This window comes from Solea senegalensis, linkage group LG21 (genome assembly GCF_019176455.1).
Source record: "Solea senegalensis isolate Sse05_10M linkage group LG21, IFAPA_SoseM_1, whole genome shotgun sequence".
Lineage (NCBI taxonomy): Eukaryota > Metazoa > Chordata > Actinopteri > Pleuronectiformes > Soleidae > Solea > Solea senegalensis.
The window spans coordinates 16,516,038-16,538,185 of record NC_058040.1 but is presented as its reverse complement, the minus strand read 5'-3'; the positions used below and the strand labels follow the sequence as shown (position 1 = coordinate 16,538,185).

The 22,148-nt window shown below is 44.0% G+C and overlaps 2 protein-coding genes and 1 non-coding gene across 5 annotated transcripts; 2 read left to right on the top strand and 1 right to left on the bottom strand.

The window, feature by feature from the left end:
- The first annotated feature begins 90 nt into the window (after positions 1-90).
- Positions 91-17,932, top strand: LOC122758123 (cilia- and flagella-associated protein 44). Of its 3 annotated transcripts, none has more exons than XM_044012034.1 (35): positions 91-387; positions 513-564; positions 2,609-2,756; positions 3,457-3,619; positions 4,599-4,701; positions 4,772-4,988; positions 5,668-5,782; positions 6,336-6,500; positions 6,621-6,776; positions 6,860-6,907; positions 7,060-7,159; positions 7,531-7,625; positions 7,778-7,987; positions 8,654-8,764; positions 8,879-9,031; positions 9,541-9,732; positions 9,835-9,977; positions 10,232-10,511; positions 10,597-10,652; positions 10,765-10,927; positions 11,480-11,610; positions 11,945-12,159; positions 12,256-12,400; positions 12,865-13,042; positions 13,123-13,364; positions 13,458-13,713; positions 14,255-14,458; positions 15,399-15,594; positions 15,659-15,733; positions 15,821-15,951; positions 16,583-16,699; positions 16,815-17,016; positions 17,124-17,284; positions 17,358-17,492; positions 17,579-17,932. In XM_044012034.1, exons 2-35 carry the CDS (start codon positions 519-521, stop codon positions 17,849-17,851), a joined length of 5,325 nt encoding a protein of 1,774 aa, XP_043867969.1. In that variant the 5' UTR covers positions 91-387; positions 513-518; the 3' UTR covers positions 17,852-17,932. The 3 variants fall into 3 exon arrangements, with proteins under 3 accessions (XP_043867969.1, XP_043867968.1, XP_043867970.1); XM_044012033.1 differs by having other exon boundaries at positions 13,455-13,713; XM_044012035.1 differs by lacking the exon at positions 513-564 and having other exon boundaries at positions 13,455-13,713.
- On the top strand, positions 826-897 carry trnaw-cca. Its single transcript has one exon. It is a non-coding gene; the product is annotated as a tRNA-Trp (tRNA).
- A 354-nt stretch (positions 17,933-18,286) lies between the features above and the next one.
- brcc3 (BRCA1/BRCA2-containing complex, subunit 3) lies at positions 18,287-21,641 on the bottom strand. The gene is made up of 2 exons (XM_044012036.1): positions 21,094-21,641; positions 18,287-19,971 (listed from the first exon to the last, which is right to left on the bottom strand). The coding sequence occupies exons 1-2, from the start codon at positions 21,523-21,525 to the stop codon at positions 19,621-19,623; spliced, it is 783 nt and encodes a 260-aa protein (XP_043867971.1). The 5' UTR covers positions 21,526-21,641; the 3' UTR covers positions 18,287-19,620.
- Positions 21,642-22,148: the final 507 nt, after the last annotated feature.

Here is a 22,148-nt window from a genome sequence, read left to right as displayed (position 1 = left end):
ATTAGCCGCCGCTCGTCATGTGATTAACGGAAGTAGTCGAAGTGAGCCGAAAACTTTTTTTGAACAACTTTATTTAACATTTAGATACATAACAAACAGAAAATGTAAATACTGTACATTAAAGGATGTAAATTGTAGGTATACTGTAATGTTTGCCTGCCTGTCCGCCTTTCTAATTATCTATCTCTCTATTTATCTGTCGATGTATATAAAATATGTTTTTAGTCGCCGTTTACTTGTTTTTTCGTGGCGGTGTAATCAGTAATTACACGGTCTTGCCAGCAGGCAGTGCTGCGGCACGTGGTGCGGTTGCCTGGCGACGTATCTATAAAGCGTCCAAACTGATGCCGACGCTGTTGTGAGACTGTGTGGAATAAAAACTGGAAGGTAAGAAGTAAACATTGAGCACGAGCATCTTCATTTCCGTTTAAAAAGAGAATAACAACTTTATTTAAAAATCTAAACTTGACAGGAAGTGAGTGTAAACCTGTGTTTGTTTATTTGTTTGTCAGAATAAAATGGCGGAAGAGGACACAGCTTCGGTTGAGAAAAACATCAGTGAAGGTAGACATTAATAACTCTTATTTAGTCATTTAGTCATTTCTGAATGTCTGACGTTAGTACGAGGAGTGGGCCTCCACGCGGGGGCGCTATTTCATCAGTTATCCAGCAGCTTTGAGTTAAAACATATTCACTAATAAGGCGATCAGAGATGGCAGACTTCACCACAGTCACGCAACAAGCATCTGTCAGCGTCTGCTAATAAAGTTACATATTCTCGGTTTAGACGTAAACTCTCTAATATTAATCACCAAAAACGTAAAAGACTCTGTGGCGCAACGGTAGCGCGTCTGACTCCAGATCAGAAGGTTGCGTGTTCAAATCACGTCAGGGTCAAATTTATTGGGCAACTCCGTGGGGTGAAGTAAAGAGACTATGAGATAGAAGATGCTGTTTGAAACCCCCAGTGTTCGTTGCCATATCCTGAACGTAATTAATTTATCCTTATTAACTGGATATGGGCCCCATACGTTTAATATAGCAGTTATTAAACCCCTTCTCAAAAAAGAGACCCCTGACCCGGATATTTTAGCTAATTACCGACCTATATCTAATCTTCCCTTTGTTTCTAAAATCTTAGAAAAGGCAGTTGCTAATCAATGATGTGAATGTTTGCGCATTAATGGCCTGTATGAAGATTTTCAGTCAGGTTTTAGATTAAACCATAGCACAGAAACAGCACTAGTTAAAGTTAGTAACTCAGTTAATGGTCTAGTTTCTTTACTTGTCCTGTTAGATCTTAGTGCTGCATTTGACACCATTGATCATAATATTCTACTGCAGAGATTGGAGCAGACTCTTGGTATCACAGGTGCTGCCCTCTGCTGGTTTAAATCATACTTATCTGATAGATTCCAGTTTGTTCACGTTAATGATAAAGCCTCACTACAAACAAAAGTTAATTGTGGAGTTCCACAAGGCTCAGTGCTTGGGCCTATACTTTTTACCTTATATATGCTTCCTCTAGGGAACATTATTAGGAAGCACAACATACACTTTCATTGTTATGCAGATGACACACAGCTATATCTATCAATGAGGCCGGATGAAATAAATCAGGTTGTTCAACTCCAGGAATGTCTCAGAGACATTAAGTCCTGGATGACCTGTAACTTTCTACTTTTAAACTTTTATACTCGGCCCTAAACACCTCAGAGAAAAACTTTCTGCCCACATTGTCACTTTAGATGACATCACCCTGGCTTCCAGTTCCACTGTGAGGAACCTTGGAGTTACTTTTGACCAGGAAATGTCATTTGATTCACACATAAAACTCATTTCCAGAACAGCCTTCTTCCACCTGCGGAACATTATGAAAATTAGAAACATTCTGTCTTTACAGGATGCTGAAAAACTAGTTCATGCTTTTGTTAATCTAGATTAGATTACTGTAACTCCTTATTATCAGGATGTTCCAACAAGTGTGTTAGAACCCTTCAGTTCACTCAAAATGCTGCAGCACGGGTTCTGACAGGAACTAGAAAGAGAGACCATATAACTCCAGTGTTAGCTTCTCTACACTGGCTCCACCCACAGTTTAGAATTCAATTTAAAATCCTCCTCCTCACGTACAAAGCACTTAATGGTCACGCCCCTTCATACCTGAAAGACCTAGTCTTACCCTATCACCCTAATAGACCACTTAGGTCACAAAATACAGGTTTACTTATGGTTCCCAGAGTCTGTAAGAGCAGAATGGGAGGCGGAGCCTTCAGTTACCAGGCTCCTCCTCTCCTGTGGAGCTCCAGCTTCCAATGACAGTTCAGGAGGCGGAGCCTCTCTCTGTATTTAAAGTTAGACTTAAAACTTTCCTTTTTGATAAAGCTTATAGTTAGAGCTGGTTCAGGGAAACCGGGACCAGCTCTTTTTATGATAAAGGAAGTATTTCTCGCTGTAAGTCTGTCTTTATGTCTGTTTTTAAGTCTTTGATAAATTTAACTAATTGTTGTCGTGAACTGAAGAATCACATTTGTATGCCACATATAATATAATGATAATAAAGCTTTCCTGTGGTTCCTAATTCCTTAATCTGTTTCCTCCTTCCCAGCATTTGACGTTAAACCCTCAGTGATGCAGCAGCAGCAGGAAGTGAAACAGCAGCTCTCTGCAGACACATACTACAAATACGAGGATCTGACCTCCAGACCATTTGTCACACTCGGCTCTGAAATCCCAGAAAACCTCCTGCACCTCTCGTATCCTTCTTTGGACAAAAAAAATCCTTTAGAACCTTATAAATGTTATTAAGTTTGTTATAATATAAGAATACATATGGGATTATTTTGTCATTATTTGAACATTTTAAAGAACATTTTAACACCTTATTTCATAACTGTGTTGTATTCTTAACACGTCTCGTCACACTCCACATGCAATACCTCCATGCTCCACAGGGGGTCTGTCACATCTTGGGAACTGCCTTAGTCAAAATGCAAAATTATTTTTAATTTGGGAGAAATTATTATTTTACACTTAATTTATTATAAGTGTACGATCACCTGATTGTATGAAATGTTGTTTTTCATGACCCCAGAATGAGCCTTTAATATTTATAATAAGCAATATTATTATGGGCTTATAGTTGCTCAAAATTAAAGCACTATATTCTGATATTTCACAGAATTTCAAAATAAACACTTTTATTTTGAAATGGACCATACAGAAGTTGCAATAAAAAAAATGTATGATGCAAAACTAATCTCTAAATAAAAACACTTACAGAAATAACATTACAAATTGATTGTATTGTATAAGTGGAGGGCCACCTGAAATTGATTGGTTGGCCGCAATTGGCCCACAGACCCTGAGTTTGAGACCTGCGATGTACATACAATAAACACATTAGATAAATGTCCTGTCTGACGTTGATCCTTGATTGGACTGACCTGCGTGCAGCCACTCGTTCGGTTACGACAGTCGTCGTCGAGAGAACCTGCAGCTTCTGGACGACAGAACTCTGATGTTCATCGCGGGAAACCTGCTGGTGCTGCTCGACGTCGTCACCGCCGAGCACAAGTACCTGCGCTCCTGCAGCGGAGGAGGAATCGGTGCCATCACGGTAATAAAAAAATAACCAAAAAAAACAGCTGAGAAAATCCAGGGATGCAGGCTCCCCCTGGTGGCACTGCGCATGTTGGCGAGATAATTTCATTTTCACTCACTTTCTCCGTTCACTAAATTACATTTTATTTTGTCCATGTAAAGTAAAAAGTATAAAAAATATTCTTAAAGCTGCAGTACATAACATTTGTTGTTTGTTTTTTAAAATGTTCTTTGTGTTACTAATAATGCATCTGTTTTATTCTCCTTAGACAGAAATTATGTTAAAAAAAATCGAGCGTTTGTGTGTATACAGCAGCAGCGCAGAGGCGGGCGGGGCAGAGTTTTATGAGCAGTAGAATTCACTTCTGAAACCTTTCATCGACGCTTCCTTGTGTTTTCGGTTCCTGTTGCAGAACAAACTTTTATTTTGAAGCCTCAAGATTTTTGCGAATTTGACCAGCGCCGTGTGTCACTCATATGTGTCTTTTCTTTATCGTCTTTTTTCCTCTAAATGTGAATGTAATTTACAATACTGACAATATATTCTATTGAAGAAGCTGAAACTAGTGATTGAGACACTGCCGCTATAGTCGCCCCCTGGTGGATAACTGCTACTTAAATCCTGCTACCTGATCTTCACTATTTAAACCGGAAGATTCTGTTCATTCTTGCGTGAGGAAGTTGAGAGTTTTGGCAACCGGTGGAGTCGCCCCCTGGTGGCCAAATGCTATATAAATCCTACTATTTTGGCCTCTCTTTTCAAACCAGAAGATGACGTAAGTTTTTTTTTTTAAATTGAGAGTCAACATTTCAGTTGTACTTTATTTGCGTAAATGTTGTGTCTGTCCTGACATAAAACCACTGAATCACTTCCTGTGTGCAGTGCGGAAAATATCATTTTAGCGTGCAGTTGCTAAACGTTGCTAGAAATATAAATAACAAACTAGAGATTGTGACTGACGCCGGTTAAAAACGTTCTTTTTGTGTACGTCAAGGTTCATCCGAGCCGAGAGTTCTTTGTCGCAGCGGAGAAGGGAAAGCAGCCAAACATCCTCGTTTACGAATATCCATCGCTACGACTTTATCGCGTCCTCCGAGGTAAAGATTTTTAAACTCTCCAGTGTTTGTTTGGTGATGATGTTTAGAACCAGTGTGTGCTTTTCCGTAGGTGGGACAGCGCAGGCGTTCAGCTCTGTGCAGTTTAACCACGACGGGAGCGTGCTCGCCAGTGTGGGCGGAGCCCCGGACTACATGCTGACGCTGTGGAACTGGAGGCGGGAGGAGGTCGTGCTCAGGTGCAAGGCCATCTCCCAGGAGGTCTACAGAGTCAGCTTCTCCCCGTACAACCCGGGTCTGCTCACGTCATCGGGGTCCGGTCACATCAAGTAAATGTCCCGAGTCATCGTTTAACCCCTTATACTAAAGAAGCACTCATTAAAGAGATAATTAAGGTGTGGTTATAAGATTTACTGACACATATACGGTTTGCACCACCTGTTGGGCCACTGTGCTGAGAACCAGGCTGCAAACTGAGGTTTTCTCCTGCACCAAAGTCCATAGAGGAAATCAGCATTTTTAGCTCATGAGAGACACAGCAGTTTCTAATCTACTGCTGCCTTATTTGTAAAGATTGTGTAATTAAGGTAAATTCAAACGAAGGATTTCAAACAGTAAAGTCACAATATAACACATTTGGACTTAATAATGGAGGCAGCAGTGGATGAACAGCCTGTTTGCTGCATCTTAAAATCATTGATTTTCTCTATGGGCTTTGGTGTGAGGGAAGTGAGTGATTTACAAAATGACTTTTTCTTTCTAACTACAAGATAAAGCAATGAACACATTCTTAGGGGAGTGTAGACTTAAACCGATGTGGATTTGAGGCTCACTTAGTGCACTTCCTGCTGAATATGTGAACTATGCCTTTAATAGTGACAACACTGTTTGTAAGAAAGTGTAACTGGGTAAAAAAATAACTTCCTAGTTTCTTATTACTCTCAAATGATCACCAATAAAACTCCCTTACATTGATATCGAGTATGTATGAGCTGCCCTTTTTTACAGGTTCTGGAAAATTGCCAGCACATTCACTGGTCTTAAACTACAAGGACATGTGGGACATTTTGGAATCACTCCAGCGACAGATATTGACGGATACGTGGAACTTCCCGATGGAAAGGTAGGAAAAAAACACGCACTAGCGCAAGTTTTGGAATACCTTGTGTGTATCATGTCAGATGTTAGTGGATCAACATGGCAGCGAATGCTGTGATGGTAGCCATTATGCAGTGCACAATGAAGCCAGCGGGTGGCAGCAGAGGTCAGTTGGTGTCTTTAATGCTTTGGTCACATCGGACACAAATTTTTGTTATTTTTAATATTTGTGTTGACATGCATGTTAAAAGTCAGACTTTAGTCAGACTAAGACAACAATGTGGTTTTCTTAATGTCCTGTAAACATGTTTGTCGGACTAAAATTGAGCTAGTCTTAGTCAGACTAACATCCTATTACTCCTGCATGTATATGCATAGTCAGACTGGAGTCAGACTTGCCGTTCTGCTCATGCACCAAAATGTCCTCCCTGGTGAAGACGACGTATAAACTGCGGTACCATTTCCTCCTCCGCACGTATACTTGGACTTGCAAGTTGTCCAATTGCCCAGACTACGGCCTTAGTCCAATTAAACTGTGCATGTAAACAAACGTGCTGGTGTTTGTTTTGTCGTGTCAGGTGGTGTCTGGGACAGAGTGGGGAAACTTGCTGCTCTGGGACGGAAACGCCATTAAGGCAGAGATTTGCAGAAGAGATGGGCGGAGCTGCCACACAGGGGCGGTCCAGCCGTTCGTCCTGGATGACGGACAGCTGATGACGATCGGCTCTGATGGAGTGGTCCGGGTGAGACTCTTTTTATAAAACTCCATATACATACTTTACTTCCCTGTGATTTCATGGTAAGATATTTGCAGTTTAACAGACGTACCTAATAAAGTGGCTCGTGTATTTCTCTAACTCCAGGCCTGGGACTTTGAGAGCATCAACGTCGCCGACGGTAACGGCGACAACGGCCGGTTTGAGGTGGAGCCCATGAACGAGATGGTGGTCGGACGCAACGTGAGCCTCTCGTCTGTGGTGAAGAGTCCACAGACCGACGCCTTCATCTGGTTTGCTCAGGTCAGTGCAGGGGAAGAGAACTCGTAGAACACCTGTGTGATGCAGATACAGACTCAGTCCTGATTCCTGTCTTTGTCCTGCAGGATTCCAACGGAGCAATCTGGAAACTGGATCTGTCGTTCACCAACACGGAAAGTTCCCTACACTGACACTGACACTATATTACACATTAGACACTAAAGGCTCTGAAGGTCCCTCATACAACCTTACTACAAAAACCTGGAACTATCCCTTTAAACTCCTGTGTTTTCATGTATTCATTGTATTATCTGGGTCTGCACAGACTCCTGATCCGGAGTGTTTGTTTTCATTCCACGCCGGAGCCATCAAAGGTCTGGACGTGTCACAGAAATCACATCTGATGGCCACGACCGCTCCAGACCGTGAGATACACACACACACACACACACACACACACACACACACACACTCTCACACATGTTGGACATTCATGACTTGAGGGGACATTGCATTGACTTACATTCATTTCCTGGAGACTTACTCTAACCTTAACCACAATTACTACTGGCCTAATCCTAATCCTAACCCTAACCCTAACCTCAACCTAACCTTAAAACATATCTTCACCTTAAAATGTAGTCATTTACATTGATTTTTGTCCCCACAAGGAAGACAAGTCCCCATAATGTGACTGTGTAAACAGTTTTAGGTCCCCACAACATTAGTAATACCCACACACACTCACTCACTCACTCACTCACTCACTCACAGTGTGTTTGTCTTTGATCTCCAGGTTCAGTCAGAATTTTTGATATCCTGTCAAAAACTGAAGTGACCACGAGTCGTTTCAATCAGGGAGGAACCGCCCTCATCTGGGCTCCGCCTTTGGTAAGAGCTTTGAAAATGAGTCATAGATGATGAAGATGATAATGGTGATGATGATGGTGGTGATGATGAGGATGAGGATGAAGATGATGGTGATGGTTATGATGAAGATGATGGTGATGATGAAGATGATGGTGATGGTGACCTGTCTGTAGGTGAAGGAGAGTGGAGGTTTACTGGTGACGGGTTTTGAGGACGGCGTGGTGCGTGTGCTGGAGCTCTACAGCGCTCAGAGGCATCACATGCTCAGTGGGCGTAACCCCAGAGGAGACGCGAGGCTCCGCCTCCTACAGGCCTTCAAACCGCACACTGCTGCTGTGACCGCTCTGGCATTCGACCGACAAGGAGACATCTTAGCCTCAGGGGTACGACGTTTAACAACATTATTATTAATATAAATAATATATCTCTAAAGTAGTAGAAGAGGAAAAACAAGACAAATATGTTTTAATAAAATCTAAAAATATGTTTATCTCACCATTATTTAGCCATTTTCAACAGGAAACTGAAGTTTGTGCCAAGTTTGTAAACCACCAACTCCCCCCATTCAAAAGTCCATAGAGAAAATGAAGGATTTCACATCACAGCACACAGGAGTTGTTGATCCACTGCTATCTCCATCAGTAAATTCAAACGTTTTATTTTATGACTTCTGTGTCTGAAAATCTTTCAGACTTCAGATTTCACTACGTGACATAAACTGGCCACACGAGGCAGCAGTAGACAGCAGCTGCTGTGTCCCTGTGAGCTAAAATCGCTGATTTTTGGTGCAGAACAGTGAACCTTTTACAATCTTCAGTTTTCAGTCAGTCTGTAAGATTGTCTTAATAGATTTTATCAAACCATTTTTAGAACATTAAAAGTTCTCTTTCTAAATTTGAAAATCATTTTTCTTTGAACAAACATATTGGTGTCATCTGCATATGTAATGATAAAGGTAAATGTACATTAAAGCTAAATCGTGAACAACAGTGTGTTTTTATTTGACTTACTTTGCTGCTGTTGTTTCTCTCACCACGTCGACGGCTCAGAGCTCCGACTGCACCGTCTTCTTCTTCGCTGTCGGGGAAACCTACAGTCCCATCGGCTTCGTTCATGTTCCCGGGCCCGTGCAGGAGCTGCAGTGGTCGCCTCGCTCCCACGTACGTTTGGTGGCGAACTCACTTTTCCACGACAAGTATCATCTGTTAAGGTAGAGTGAGCACATGAGTACAGTTCATCACCAACAATCAATCAGGCCATTTGTTGTCACCCAGAGTGAGAGCACACTGCTCGTCCTGTGTCAGAGTGGTCATGTGGTCGAGGTGCACAGTCCCCATCCAAAGGCTCAGAACCCGACCAAGACCTTCCAGCTGCTGGATCTGCTGAGAAGATCCTTCAGGTTCAGGAGCATCAAGTCACGAATCAAGGTCTGGTGCTTTTGTTTGTTTGTCTTTCCAGAGTATTTCTGATTATTCTTCAAGTACCACCAGAGGAAGCTCGCGTACCACTGGTGGTACACGCCCCACAGTTTGAGAACCATGGGGGGGGCTATGAAATATACCAAGAATATAGTCACTGCTTTTATCTTGGCATTAAACTTCCTTTTTTCCTACATAAAACTGAAGTTTGTGTTGTTTGTGTTCACCGCTCACTCTCTCACACCAAACCCCATAGAGAAAATCAACAATTTTACATCACAACACAGACGAGTCGCTGATCCACTGCTGACCGCGTCACTCAGCTCAAACGTGTTATTGTGTGATTTTCGGGGTTTGAAATCCTTCATGGATTCACCCAGGAGACACAACCTTAGCGAACATGGCAGCAGCAGAGCAGCAGCTCCTGTCTCTCCACAAGCTAAAAACACTGGTTTTCTCTATGGACGTTGGTGTGGAAGAATGGAAGAATGGACTTTTTTGCTATATTTGTGTTTCAGAGAGAAGAGGAAATAACAAGACGTAAAGCTGTGAAGGAGGAGGAGAAGAAAGAGAGAGAGAAGCGGTTACAGGAAACGGAGAGAGAGGAGGAGGATGAAGATGAAGAGTTACCACCCATTTACATCCCTGACCCTCCAAGTCCTCTCTACTGTGGTTTCTATTCTCAGCCTGGACACTTCTGGCTCTCAATGGTGCGCGCAGGGAAACTTGTGAAGAGACACTCAGACAAATCTAAAAGGAAGACATTTAAAGGACATGGTTTCCTCTCCAACATTATTCTTTGGTTTCTGCAGGGAGGTTTTGACTCTGGTTTCCTGTACCACTGCAAATTCCCTGAGGAGCAGGACGAGGATCTGGATCAGGTGTCACACGAGCCCTTTGACTTCCTGTCCGTTCACGACACAGACGACGACCCCGTTCTTTCTGTCACCTTCAGGTACTTCAACCAACACAAGCTAACTGTCAGCTAGCTGCTTTAGCATTGTGACATACTGGATGTTTTCTTAATTTCCTGTGAACACGTTAGTCCGACTAAAATAGAGCTAATCTATGTTGGACTAACATACCTGGATTATGTGATTCATAGTCCGATTACTCCTGCTTGTATACACTTAGCCTGACTGGGGTCTGACTCCACAGCGCCCTCACGTGTTCAATCACAGTTGTGTTACCTCTGTGGTGTTGTCGCAGCGCCGAAAGGCAGCTGCTGCTCTGCGGCACGCACTCCGGCGCCGTCCGAGTTTACCCGCTGCAGCCGGACGACCCCGGCCTCTCGTCCATGCGGGCACACTGGGCCCTCAGCGTCCACGACAACCAGTACGGACACCTGCGTCACATTCGCTGTAGCCATGACGACTGCTTTGTGCTGACGGCAGGGGACGACGGGAACATCTTCTCCTTCAGCCTGCTTCCTCCTGAGGAGCTGCAGAGGAGCCTGCAGAGCACGAGGGCCGAGGTTCCTCCTCCGAGGGTGAGTTTTCCTCCACATTTCATGTGTTCATGTGTTCATGTTTGTGAAATCAAACTATTAAGTTCACATGTTTGTGCACAAACAGGTTGGTCTTGAAAACAAAGTGTTGGCTCAGGACATCGAGGATCCAGCGGCTGACAGGTGATGATCTCTGATCCTCGCCTCTTGTTTTTCTCTCGTCTCATTGTCTCATTGTCTCATCGTATCATCGTCTCTTCGTCTCATCGTCTCATCGTCTCTTTGTCCCTTCCAGCATAGAGACGGCGAAGCAGAACCTAGAGACGAGTCGTCTGCAGCGAGAGGCGGAGCTGAAGCTCACGGCGAAGAGGAAGAAGCTGGCCGAGCTTCAGAGGACGTACAAGCAGCTGCTGACGGACAACCAGAGGCTGTCCCAGCATGTCCGCCTCACGCCCGAGGTCACACAGCACACTCCCTAACCCCTTACCCTGTCCTTAACCATGACTGAGCCTAAAACCAGGTCTTAGGATCAGACAAATGACTCCTAACTATACACATAATATAGTTCTTGAATCTTCCCTTAACGCTAAACCAACCTAATTCTAACCCTAAAACCAGATCTTAAATCTGAAAAAGCCCTTAAAGTTGTGACTCCCTATGGTTTATAAAAATCTTTGGTCCTCACAAAGATACACACACAAGAACACACACACATTCCCATATTCCTATCCATTTTCAGACTTGCATTGACGTCCATTCATGTGGACCTTAACTGTTAGTCCTAAACTTAACTAGACATGAGCTTCTGCCTCATTAGGACCAGGTTTTAAATCTCTTTATGACAGAAAAAAAGTGTCCTAAAGAGCCGACAAATACAAGTGTGTGTACGAAAAACCAATGAACACATATGGACAAGGTTTAGGGTTAGAAACTTAGATATTGTCTTATATTTGTTATATTATCGTAACCTTTTGCCCTGTGTGTGTGTGTGTGTGTGTGTGTGTGTGTAGGAGCTGCAGCTGGACTCGTGTTTCCAGGAACAGGCAGAACTGGAAAAGTCCAGGCGGATACTGGAGGTCAGAAAACAGCTGAGCTGGGAGGACGAGCGCAGTCGTGTCGCTCTGAGCAAAATACAGGAGTGGTACTGACACACACACACACACACACGATACAAAATGAACTTATTTAAGATTCTACACTTTAAAATGTTCATATTTGTTTGTGAAATGACACTATTTTGGAACCTTTTTTTTTTGGTCAGTTTAGTCACTTTATATAATGTTGTTACCACCTTTTGTTACATCTTCATTAGTTTTATGTGACATCTGTAACATGATTTAGTATTTTCTCATCTTTTGATCAAATCTCTTCCTTTTTTTAATCTCTTTTTTATGCTAACGTCAGTATTTTTGGCCACATTGATGTAAAAATCTCTGTCACAGTTCTCTGACATAGAGACCCAAACACTCTCACAGGTTCTGGGATTCTCTGGAGGACAACGCGGTCTCCGTGGTCGGCGTCCACAGCGACCACAGCGTCTCCACTTACCTCCTGCAAACACTCACCGAGCTGCAGACGCCGCCTGATCACGTGACCACGTCCACGCAACCTGACGCAGACGGTGACGCTGCAGCCGAGCGCAGCAGACGCAGAGGAGGAGGAGCTGCAGACGACAGCAGCCACACTGCAGGTAAACACACACACACACACACACACACACACGCTGATGAATGACCTGTTGACCCCTGTATGTGTGTGTGTGTGTGTGTGTGTGTGTGTTGTCCAGAGGAGGAGGCGCTGCGGCCCCGGGCGCCTCGACCAGCGGGGATCAAACTGGGAGATCGTCAAGAGGAGAAGCTGCGAAAAGCTGCAGAGAAAGCGGAGCAAGCTCGAGCCAAGATAGAGAAGAGGAAGCAGGAATGGACTCAACTGTGAGTTTCTCTCTCTCTCTCTCTCTCTCTCTCTCTCTCTGAAAACATGGCTGACAGCAGGAACTCAAGGAAAAAACTGACTTCAGCCACTTCAGAAAAGGCTGACGTCATAAAATCTACATCAGCTTAAGTCTACAATTACTTCATAATATTCTTTGCAGCATTATATCACGTCTAAAAAAGCAAAGTTTGAGAGCTTCTCACTCTCCCACACCAAACCCCATAGAGAAAATCAGTGTTTTTGACTCACGTTGACTCCGGAGCTTCTCGTCCACTGCTGCCTCGTGTGGAGACTTTGTGTCACGTATGTTCATCCAAACACAGAAGTGACAAAATAACACATTTGAACTCAGTGATGGAGGAAACACTGGGTGTGAGCTGTGACGTAAAAAGTGATGAAAACAAAGTGATGTTTTCAGGATGTCTTACAGTGAGATAGACTGTCATCGTTGTTGTTGCCATAGTTACGCAGAGAAGCCTGATGAGGACTACGAGGACCCGCAGGCCGCGCGGGCCATCCGAGACGCCCGGGAGAACGTCGGAGACTTGCCGCTGAGGACAGAGACCGAGCGCACGGTGCCCGAACACCTGAGGACGAACACGGAGAGGAAGAGAGCGGAGATTAACGTCCTGGAGAAAAACGTACTCACAGCTGAACACTCACAAAAACCACTCTTACTCTTGCATCTTGATTGTCTCACCGTCTCCGTTCGTCCTCTCAGATCCGGGACAAACAGACAGAGATGAACGGACGCATTGTGGCGTTGCGGGACACCAAGGTCCGCCTGGTTTCCAGGTTACAGGCTCAGGCCGAGCAGCTCCACGACGTCCAGCAGCGCCTGGCGGTTCACCTGCGCCGCCCTCCCCCCGTCCTGCCGATGGTACGACCTGAGGAAACACCAGAGAGGAGGCTGCAGTTTGACAGCAGCACACTGGAGAGATACAGAGTCCTCAGGGAACAGAGGTGAGATATCAAATCACTCCTGAAGCACACAGAGAGCCAGAGCAGGAACTTTAATCCAGCATATCTTCATTTTTTTTTCTCCAAATTTAGCAGATTAAATTTCATACAGCAGGAGGAAGAGGAGGAAGAGGAGGGAACGACACGTTTGTTGGAGCAGTTGGAGAAAGAGAGAGATGTGCAGGATAGAGGAGGAGGAGGAGGAGGAGGAAACCTCCATCCCTCACTTTCATCAGGAAAAATAGAAGATGAGGAAGAAGAAGAGGAGGAGGAGCTGAATGAGTTGGAGGCGGAGCTCCACAGGGAGGAGGAGATCAAACTCCTCTACGAGCAGGATTCGCTGCTGGAGCAGGTTTCTGAGCTTGATCACACCACGACTCAACACATAATCAGTGCTGTCCTATAATCTATATTATAATAATGGAAGATATACTGTATGCCTGTTTAAGTCTAAAGTGTTTTCTTCACTTCTGTGAGTGAAAACTGCCGTTTCTTAACACTCTCCCACACCAAAGCCCACAGAGAAAATCATCGATTTAAGCCGGTGGGGGACGCAGGAGCTGCTGGTCCACTGCTGCCTCGTGTGGTCAGGTTTTTGTCCCTGAGGTGAATCTGAATGAAGGAAACGAAGGATTTTAAACACAGAATTCATAAAATAAAACATCTGAATGTACTGATGGAGGCAGCAGCGGATCAACAACTCCTGTGTGCTGTGATGCTAAAATCGATGGTTTTCTCTATGGGCTTTGGTGCAGGACAGAAACAGCAAGATAAAGTGTTAAACATGTTCCTGTGACACTGTAGGTGGAGATTTTAATGGGTGACATCACTGACAGCCATGTTTTTAGCATGTGCAGTACCTCATACAGCCACACTGTGTCTGAAACGATCAGATGGAGCGTTCGGTGCGACGGTTCGACGCCGAGCTGCTGCTGCTGCGTCACCACAAGCTGCACCTGGACTGGCAGCTGAAGACGTCCGACCTGCGCCACATCACGCTCTGCCAGGAGCTGCTGCTGCTCATGGAGTTTGAGAGGAGGGAGAGTGGCCTGCAGGGGGCGCTGGACAGACTCGTCAGGGAGGAGAAGAGCATCGCGGTACGTTCACCCGTTTAATAACCAAATATATGACATTATTTCATTCAGAATGGCCGACTTCCTGTTGAGTTGAGGCCGTGGTCCCCATGGACTTTTTTGTTCATCTTGGGATGTACCATCTTCCCACCAAGTTTCGTGAAATTCGGCGTAAATTAATTGTGCTTTACTCCATCCCTGTTTCACCTTAGGGGGCGCTATAGAGCCTCGGTGCAACGCACGGGTCTGAGCACTATGACAATATCGCACCTGACCCCCGTGCCAAGTTTCAAGACTTTTTATTCAAGTTAACCCACTCAAAAATGACCGGAAATCCACAGACTAATAATAATAATCTAATAATTTGGGGGTTTTTTCGGCAGGAAGTTGCCACACTTTGGGTTTTCAGCATAGACTGGCCATTCTTGACAAGTCAGATGAGAAGCGGACTTTTAAAATATTAGTCTGTGTGAGTTTGACTGAAACAGTCGTAAAATAAACGTCTCAAAGTCAAACTAACATAACCCAGATTATGGGATTGGGAGGATGCCAAAATTCAAAATGGTCAACTTCCTGTCGGTTCGAGGCCGTGGTCTCCATGGACTTTTTTGTTCGTCCTGGGCTGTACCATCTTCCCACCAAGTTTTGTGAAATTCAGCACAACTTCATCGGTATGAGTTTGACTGAAACTGTCGTAAAAAATAAACTTCAGTCAAGTCAAACTAACATAACCCAGATTATGGGATTGGGGGTTGAATTACTGTCTCATGTTTATGTGTCAAACTGGAAAAGAAGCTGTGGACAAACAGTAGAGGACAGATGTCTTCATGTTGGCCTGATGTGAAGCTCCTCATGTTTGTTATAAAGACACAAAATGGCGTCTGAAACTAGCTAAACTGAAAGGGGACACAAACTTCTCTGGTCCTCACGTGTGTCTCTCGTTGTCTCTCCGTCCTGGCTAAAGTCCCGCGTGGACGAGTGTGACGAGCAGCTGCGGCTGAAGCAGAGAGACGTGGCGAAGCTGCAGGAGAGACACGCGGCCGTGGTCGCCGCCTTCCACGCGTCGCTGGGTCAGAGCGGCAACTTTGAAGCGTCTCTCGTCAGAATCTTCAGGAAGAACGTGAGACGAGTGAAGACGCGCGAGCACAGGGGGAGCCACGGTGAGGACAAGTGTGTGTGTGTGTGTGAGTGAGAGGCCTTCATGACCCCAGTGTGTGTTTGCAGATGAAGACGAGGACAGTGATGAAGACTCTGATGAGGACGATGACGACAGCGGCTCAGAGGAAAACACACTGCAAAGTAAACACAACAGACACGTCACAATAAATACAAACAAGTCAATTATTACAGTGTGTGTGCGTGTGTGTGTGCGTGTGCGTGCGTCAGACTGTGACTCACAGTTGTACGAGAACACGCTGAAGCTGCGCGAGCGTCGCGTGGACGTGGAGACGCTGCTGCAGGAGGAGAAGAGGAGAGCGGACGCTCTGAAGGAGGAGCGAGACGTCCTCGTCAAGAAGGTCAACATTCAGATTATCACAGATTAACTGACTACAGACAAACTGTCAAAAAAAAGTAAATGAGAGAAAATGAACATTACAGCTATAGTAGACTAGATTAGAAATGACTAGATTATAGTAGACTAGAGTATAATGGATTAGATTTGAGTAGAATAGACTTGATTGAATTTGATTAGGGTTGACTCGAGTAGATTAAGTTACGTTTAGAATACATTAGATTAGATTACAAGACACTATATTAGATTCGACTAGATTTGAGTTGAATGGAGTAGGCTAGATTGGATTAGGTTAAAAGTGAAGAGATTAGACTAGAGTGGGCTGGATTTGATTTGAGTAAAATAAACTAGATCATTTTATATTATATTAGACTACATTAATCGAAGAATAGATTGGATTTTATATTTTGTAGATTAGGCTTGACCAATGTAGACTAGACTAGGTTACATTAGATCAAATCAGATTAGTTTAGACTAGATTACATTAATCCAACAGCAGTAACTTCTTTGTATCAGCAGAAAAACAGACAAATATAAAGCTGGATTAAATTGTTTGACAATAATTTCAGGTGTTTTTTTAGTTTGTGAATCCAAAATGCAGATTAAATCCGGCTGACGTTTCTTTTCTTCTGCAGCAGAGAACAGTGAAGGTCAGTGTGACGGCGGCAGAAAACGACCTGGAGTTAATCCACAGAGAGAAGCAGCAGAAGATGAACGAGCTGGACGTGGTGGTTCCTCTGAGACTGCACCAGGTCAACACACACACACACACACACACACACACACACTTAACCTTTCAGCTCCGACATTCAAAATCCCATAGATTATACAAAGACACATACAGTATTTTCCCCGTCTGCTTCACAGATTGAGTTCATCTCAGACGACTCTCTGCCGTCAGACCTGAGCGAGGTGTTGGTCGTGGACCGGACGGAACTGGACCGACTTCAGCGCCGCATCGAGCAGCTTCACCTGGAGAAGAACCAGCAGAGAGAAGCTAGGCTGCAGGTCCGCCGAGACCACGGCCGCTTGATCCACGACTGCAGGGACCTGAAGGCTGAGATACGCGGTGAACACCACACGGGCCCTTGAAATCCTTGAATGTTTTTGAAAACTGCCCTAAATAGACATGGGTCATTGAAAGTTTGTGAAAGTTTGTGAATGTGCGTGTGTCAGAGCTGGAGGAGCAGTGTGACGCTCTGATGATGAGGAAGTTCGGGAGGTTACTGGATCTGGAGGCTCTGCAGACGCTGACGGGGAACAGAGATCTGGAGGAGCTGAAGCAGCAGAAGGTTCTTCAGGAGACGCAGTGGACCACGGAGATAAAAGAGTGGGACGTACGTCCTGTCTGTGTCTGTCTGTCTGTCTGTGTGTTCACATGTGTGTTTGACATTTTTCTTGCCTCTTCAGGTGAAGGTAGAGGCGTCACATGACGCTCTGATGGAAGTGACCAAGCACAACACAGAACTTCTCGCCAGGAAGAAAAACCTCGTCGACGAGAACACAGAGCTGAAGCGTAAACTCGACACCAGGCAGAAAAACTCTGTAATTTCTTTTTCCTATTCTGATGTCGTCAAATCACACGAGATTAGTTTTGATCTGGATGTTGTTTGTTTGTTTTTGGAATCCAGGGGGCGCCGTTCCAGGACCACAGGAGACGCGTGGACCAGGAGGAGACCCGTCGGCTTCAGGCTCTGGTGAAGAAGCAGTCGGAGCAGGCCGAGGTCATCAGGAGAGAGATTCACTTCCTGTCACGTAAAGGAGGCCACGTCGTTGCCCTCAGTCAGGCGCCGCTGCCCCCACTCCCCCCCGTGTCCACCACCACCACAGGCCACACCCACACCAGTAACCACAGACCAGTGCGTCCATTCAAACTGGTTCAAGTGCATAAGTCACACAAGTAGAGTTGATGTTTTCCAGTTTCAAATGAACTTCCAGTTATTTATTATACAAGTTTTCTTATTATTAAAGATTAAAAGATGCTGTTTTGGTCTTGACGTGTTAAATCATCAAGTCTGTTTTTTGAGGTGTTTGTAAGATTAGAGTAAAAAGAGTAAAAACACTTAACAAAAGGCTCACCAAATAAAATCTATGTCAGATTAAGTCTAAGATATTATATTTTCAAAACACTCAAACTTCTGAAGGGAGTTTGGTGCAGGGAGAGTGAGTCTTTAAATAACAACATACAGCTCAAATAACGTCTGCATTAAAACTCGACTAAAGGTGGAACACTGAGACAACGAGGACACCTGCTGGAAAAACAGAGGCATAACATGAAAAGTCTAAAACAGACAATTAAATGAGATTAAAAACTGTAAAAGTAAATCTTTAAACCGAAGTCTGTGAATCTTTGGTAAGAAAATAGGTTTTATTTTACAGCTGTGGGAGGTGAACACACACACACACACACACAAGCATTTACATATCTGTGAAAGACAGGCAGCATCTTACCATCAACATCCCATAACCTTCATGCACATTTACAGTATCTACAATAACACTGTATCTCGCCAGAGACGATGTCTTCACGTGCTCAGCTCCTGTTATTATTATTGTTATTATAATAGAATATCATGTTATTTTTGTTATTCTAATCTATGTATAACTTCTTATGTTGGGTTAGATGCAACAGAGAATTGTTTAGTGATATTTTACAGTCGACCAATTAAGGTACAACTTATACCAAATTTTTGTTTTTTAAATTTGAATCGGAAGAAAAAAAGCAAAATATGACCAGACTGAAGGCAACAAGTAACTTATTATTATTTTAATTAGTGATGTAATCTGTTAATTATTTCCTTGATAACTTCTTTGCTTCATAAAAATGTGAGATTTTTTTTTCCAAAAGTTCTCAAACCAAGAAAAAAAACATTAACATTTTCTCAATTTCAACTGAACAAAATGATGTTAATTTGAGTTTTTTTTTAAGTAAATATATTTTGTGTCTTTTTTTGGTTTTGAAAGATAAATATCTTTTGATTCATTTAGTTTCTCTGTAACACAGAAATAACAAATAACAATGATTATCTTTTGTATTGTACAATTTGGGAAACACCGATCAATATTTTTCTGGACGTTTACGACAGATTTATCAATACTGAAAATAATTAGTTGCCACTTTTTTTCAAATTTAAGAAGCTGAAACAAACAAAGTGAACTATTGACTGATTGAGTAATTTATCAATAATTTATATGTAATAATCTAATAATCTATAATAATCAACTGTTCTGATAACAAAGTATTTCCATAACTTTCTATACAAGGACCCACTTTCTTCAAAACGGCAAACCATAAATCATGACAAGAACAGATTTTTTGTGCAAGAACGTAGCAGCTAATTCATTTTCAACATTGTTTTGACTTCTTTAATTGAGAATTTGAGTTCCTAGAGACGTTTGGTAAACTATTTTAATGTTTAAAGGTTAAATATGAACTCAAATGTTAGGAAAATTAAGCACATTTTTGTGCAGACCCCACGAAAATCTCCCACCACGCATATACGTGACCCGCCCCAGTGTTTAGGAACCATTGTGATCATGGGTAAACTTGTTTCTGAGCAGGTTTTCCTGGAACTTATGGATTTGATCAATCAGAAAAACCATGGACTGGTTTTTATTTTGGTACCAGACTGAGACCAGCGAGTCCTCCTCGTGTCCTCGTGTCCTCGCGTCCTCACAGAGCGCTGAGCTCCTGCAGCAGCTTCTCCTTCTCGCGCTGCAGCTCCACCACGTTCTGCTGGTTCTGCTGCAGCCGGTCCTCCAGCCACTGCAGCAGCGGCCCGCTCACCGCCGACATCTGGCTGCACAGGTTCTTGGTGAACACGGAGCCGTTGTGGATCTTGGTGACCGGGTCCAGGTGGGCCAGGCTGTGGATCTTGCGGTACGTGTCCTGCTCCTCCTGACACAGGATGCGCGGCAGCTCCACGGCGGACTCCAGGCAAACCTTACCGATGGCATCCCGCGGCACCACGTGGATGGGGATCTCCACGCGCTCGTACTCGGAGCCTTTCTGCGCCTGCACGGACTGAAGTGAGGGGTATTTGTTTGATTTAAGATCATTAAGATCAGAGACAAAAACAACGCATTAACGTAAAAGAGTTAAAGTTAACAAAAGAGCATTCAAATGTTCACTTGAATACTGAAAATGACACTAAAATGGCAGACCATAGTCTTGATCAGAACCCCGACACCAGTATGTTGGTGTTTTAAAGGTCCAGTATGTAAAATTTGGGAGAGATTATTGACAGAACTTGAATAAATGACCCTTAAGTACATGTAGAAATCCTTTAAAATAAAACCCGTTGCCGTTTGTCGCCTTTCTAATTCAACTTTTAGATGAACTTTAGGCGAGGGTCTTGCTTTACAGAGGCCGTAATCTAGTGCTGCCATGTTCCTTCTAGTAATCTGAAAAAGCTACTACCTCTTTGACTTCTATACTAGCGCCCCCTACAGCTTATTTGGATATATCAATATTGGGTTTCAGTCCAGGAACTCCCTATTTTTTGGGAATATCAGATACCACCAAAAGTCCAAAATCGTGCATCTCTCGTTCCTACAGTAGCCCAGAAGGACAAACCAGTAAGAGTGTGAGGTTTATGTTTTTGAAGCAGAAGCTTATGACGCAAAAAAACCCCAAAAAACATGGTTTCTGGTATGTGAAGGCCACCGTAGTTCACTGACGCACTTGCCAACGGGAAGCGTGAGTGGAGCGTTTGTCACGAACTGCAGACTCGCCACCAGATGTCACTATTGATAACTCGGAAAGTCGGAGCGACCTCACAAACCCCGACACATGTATTCGAACGTCGAAATTTCCCAGTTTCAACTGGAACGTGAAAGTTGGAGCAACCTCATCAACCCCAACAAGATGGCTGCCACTCGCCGATTGTAAAAACACTACACGACTTTTACTGGGCGGAGAGTCACTTACTACTTCTGCTTAAGTAAAAGCCTTAACTTCTGCTCAGTTGTCGCTAAGGGGAAATGTGGACTTTCCCGAGGTAACATTAGTGATAACCCAGATATATAACGTTATGGTTTTAGTCGCTAATTCCGACTTGTAAATAGAACACCATATGGTAAGATATCATACTGGCTCCCCCTGGTGGAGGCTGACGTTAAAATAATCATTTACTGTGGTCCTCACCTGGAAGCAGGTGTACAGGACGCGGCCCGTCTTCGTGTTCTTGTCCTCGATGAAGCAGGAGAAGATGAGGCCCACGAAGCACTGGTCCAGCATCTGGTACATGGCCTGGGTCCGCACGTCCACGTGTGACGGCCACACGGTGATGTGCGGGTGGGAGTGGTACCAGCCGACCACCCGCATCGGTCTGCCCGTCATGTCCGCGAGCCGCTCCGCCTCCGTGGAGGCCGCGGACAGCTGCTCGGGGGAGATCTCCACGCGGTCCTTCCTCTTGTCGGAGCGGCGGAGGATGATGACGGAGTGGATGTGGACGATGCGCGAGTTTTCCACCTCGCCGATGCACAAACCCATCACCTCCTCCTTCTCTGTGCTCAGCGCGTGGTTCATACACACGAGGAAGGCGTCGGACTCCAGGTGAACCGCGCTCACCGCCATAGTTTGTGTTTAAAACACGAAACAACAACAACAACAACAACTCTGACAGGAGCGGCGCTTCACTTCCGCGTTCTCCTGTGCAGCACCGTAAACAGTCCGTGTCCGTGGAGAGCGTACACGAATAGAAGGTTCCACCTACTGTGTTTTCACTGTTGCAGTTAAGGGAGAGATTGTCCTTAGAGTCTTGACTTTATTCTCGGAAAGTCTGACTTTAATTTAAAAATTCTGACTTTACTCTTAGAAATTCTGATTTAAAAGTGATTTTAATGTCTCTGCCTTTTTCTTGGAATTCTGACTGTAATCTCAGATGATGGTGGACACAGTGTTTGTCACTGTGAGCATGAATTTAAAGACTTATTCAAACAGGAAATTAAGGATGATTTAAAAAAAAAAAAACAAACAACAAATGTAAGCTTTGTTGTTGTTGTTTTTTTAAATAAAAACATGTGAGCGGATGTTTGCGACGCTCCTCATGTTTTTACAAAATCTCGTTGTCTACACATTCATTTTTCCGTGATCTTCTCCTGTTTGATCAGGTTTAACAGAGAGAAAGAAAGAAAAAAACACGTCTTCACACTCTTCATGTCTCTATGGCAACAGGTCGTGATGGTAAAACTTTGATG

Bases quoted from the DNA above. Each gene is read 5' to 3' on its own strand.
- brcc3 (XM_044012036.1), bottom strand. From the start codon at position 21,525: ATGGCGGTGAGCGCGGTTCACCTGGAGTCCGACGCCTTCCTCGTGTGT. The intron at 19,972-21,093 runs GTGAGGACCACA...CCCTCACTTCAG, and splicing joins TCCTGTACACCTGCTTCCAG to TCCGTGCAGGCGCAGAAAGG.
- LOC122758123 (XM_044012033.1), top strand. From the start codon at position 519: ATGGCGGAAGAGGACACAGCTTCGGTTGAGAAAAACATCAGTGAAG. The intron at 9,032-9,540 runs GTCTGGTGCTTT...TTTGTGTTTCAG, and splicing joins GCATCAAGTCACGAATCAAG to AGAGAAGAGGAAATAACAAG. The intron at 14,459-15,398 runs GTACGTTCACCC...TCCTGGCTAAAG, and splicing joins GGGAGGAGAAGAGCATCGCG to TCCCGCGTGGACGAGTGTGA.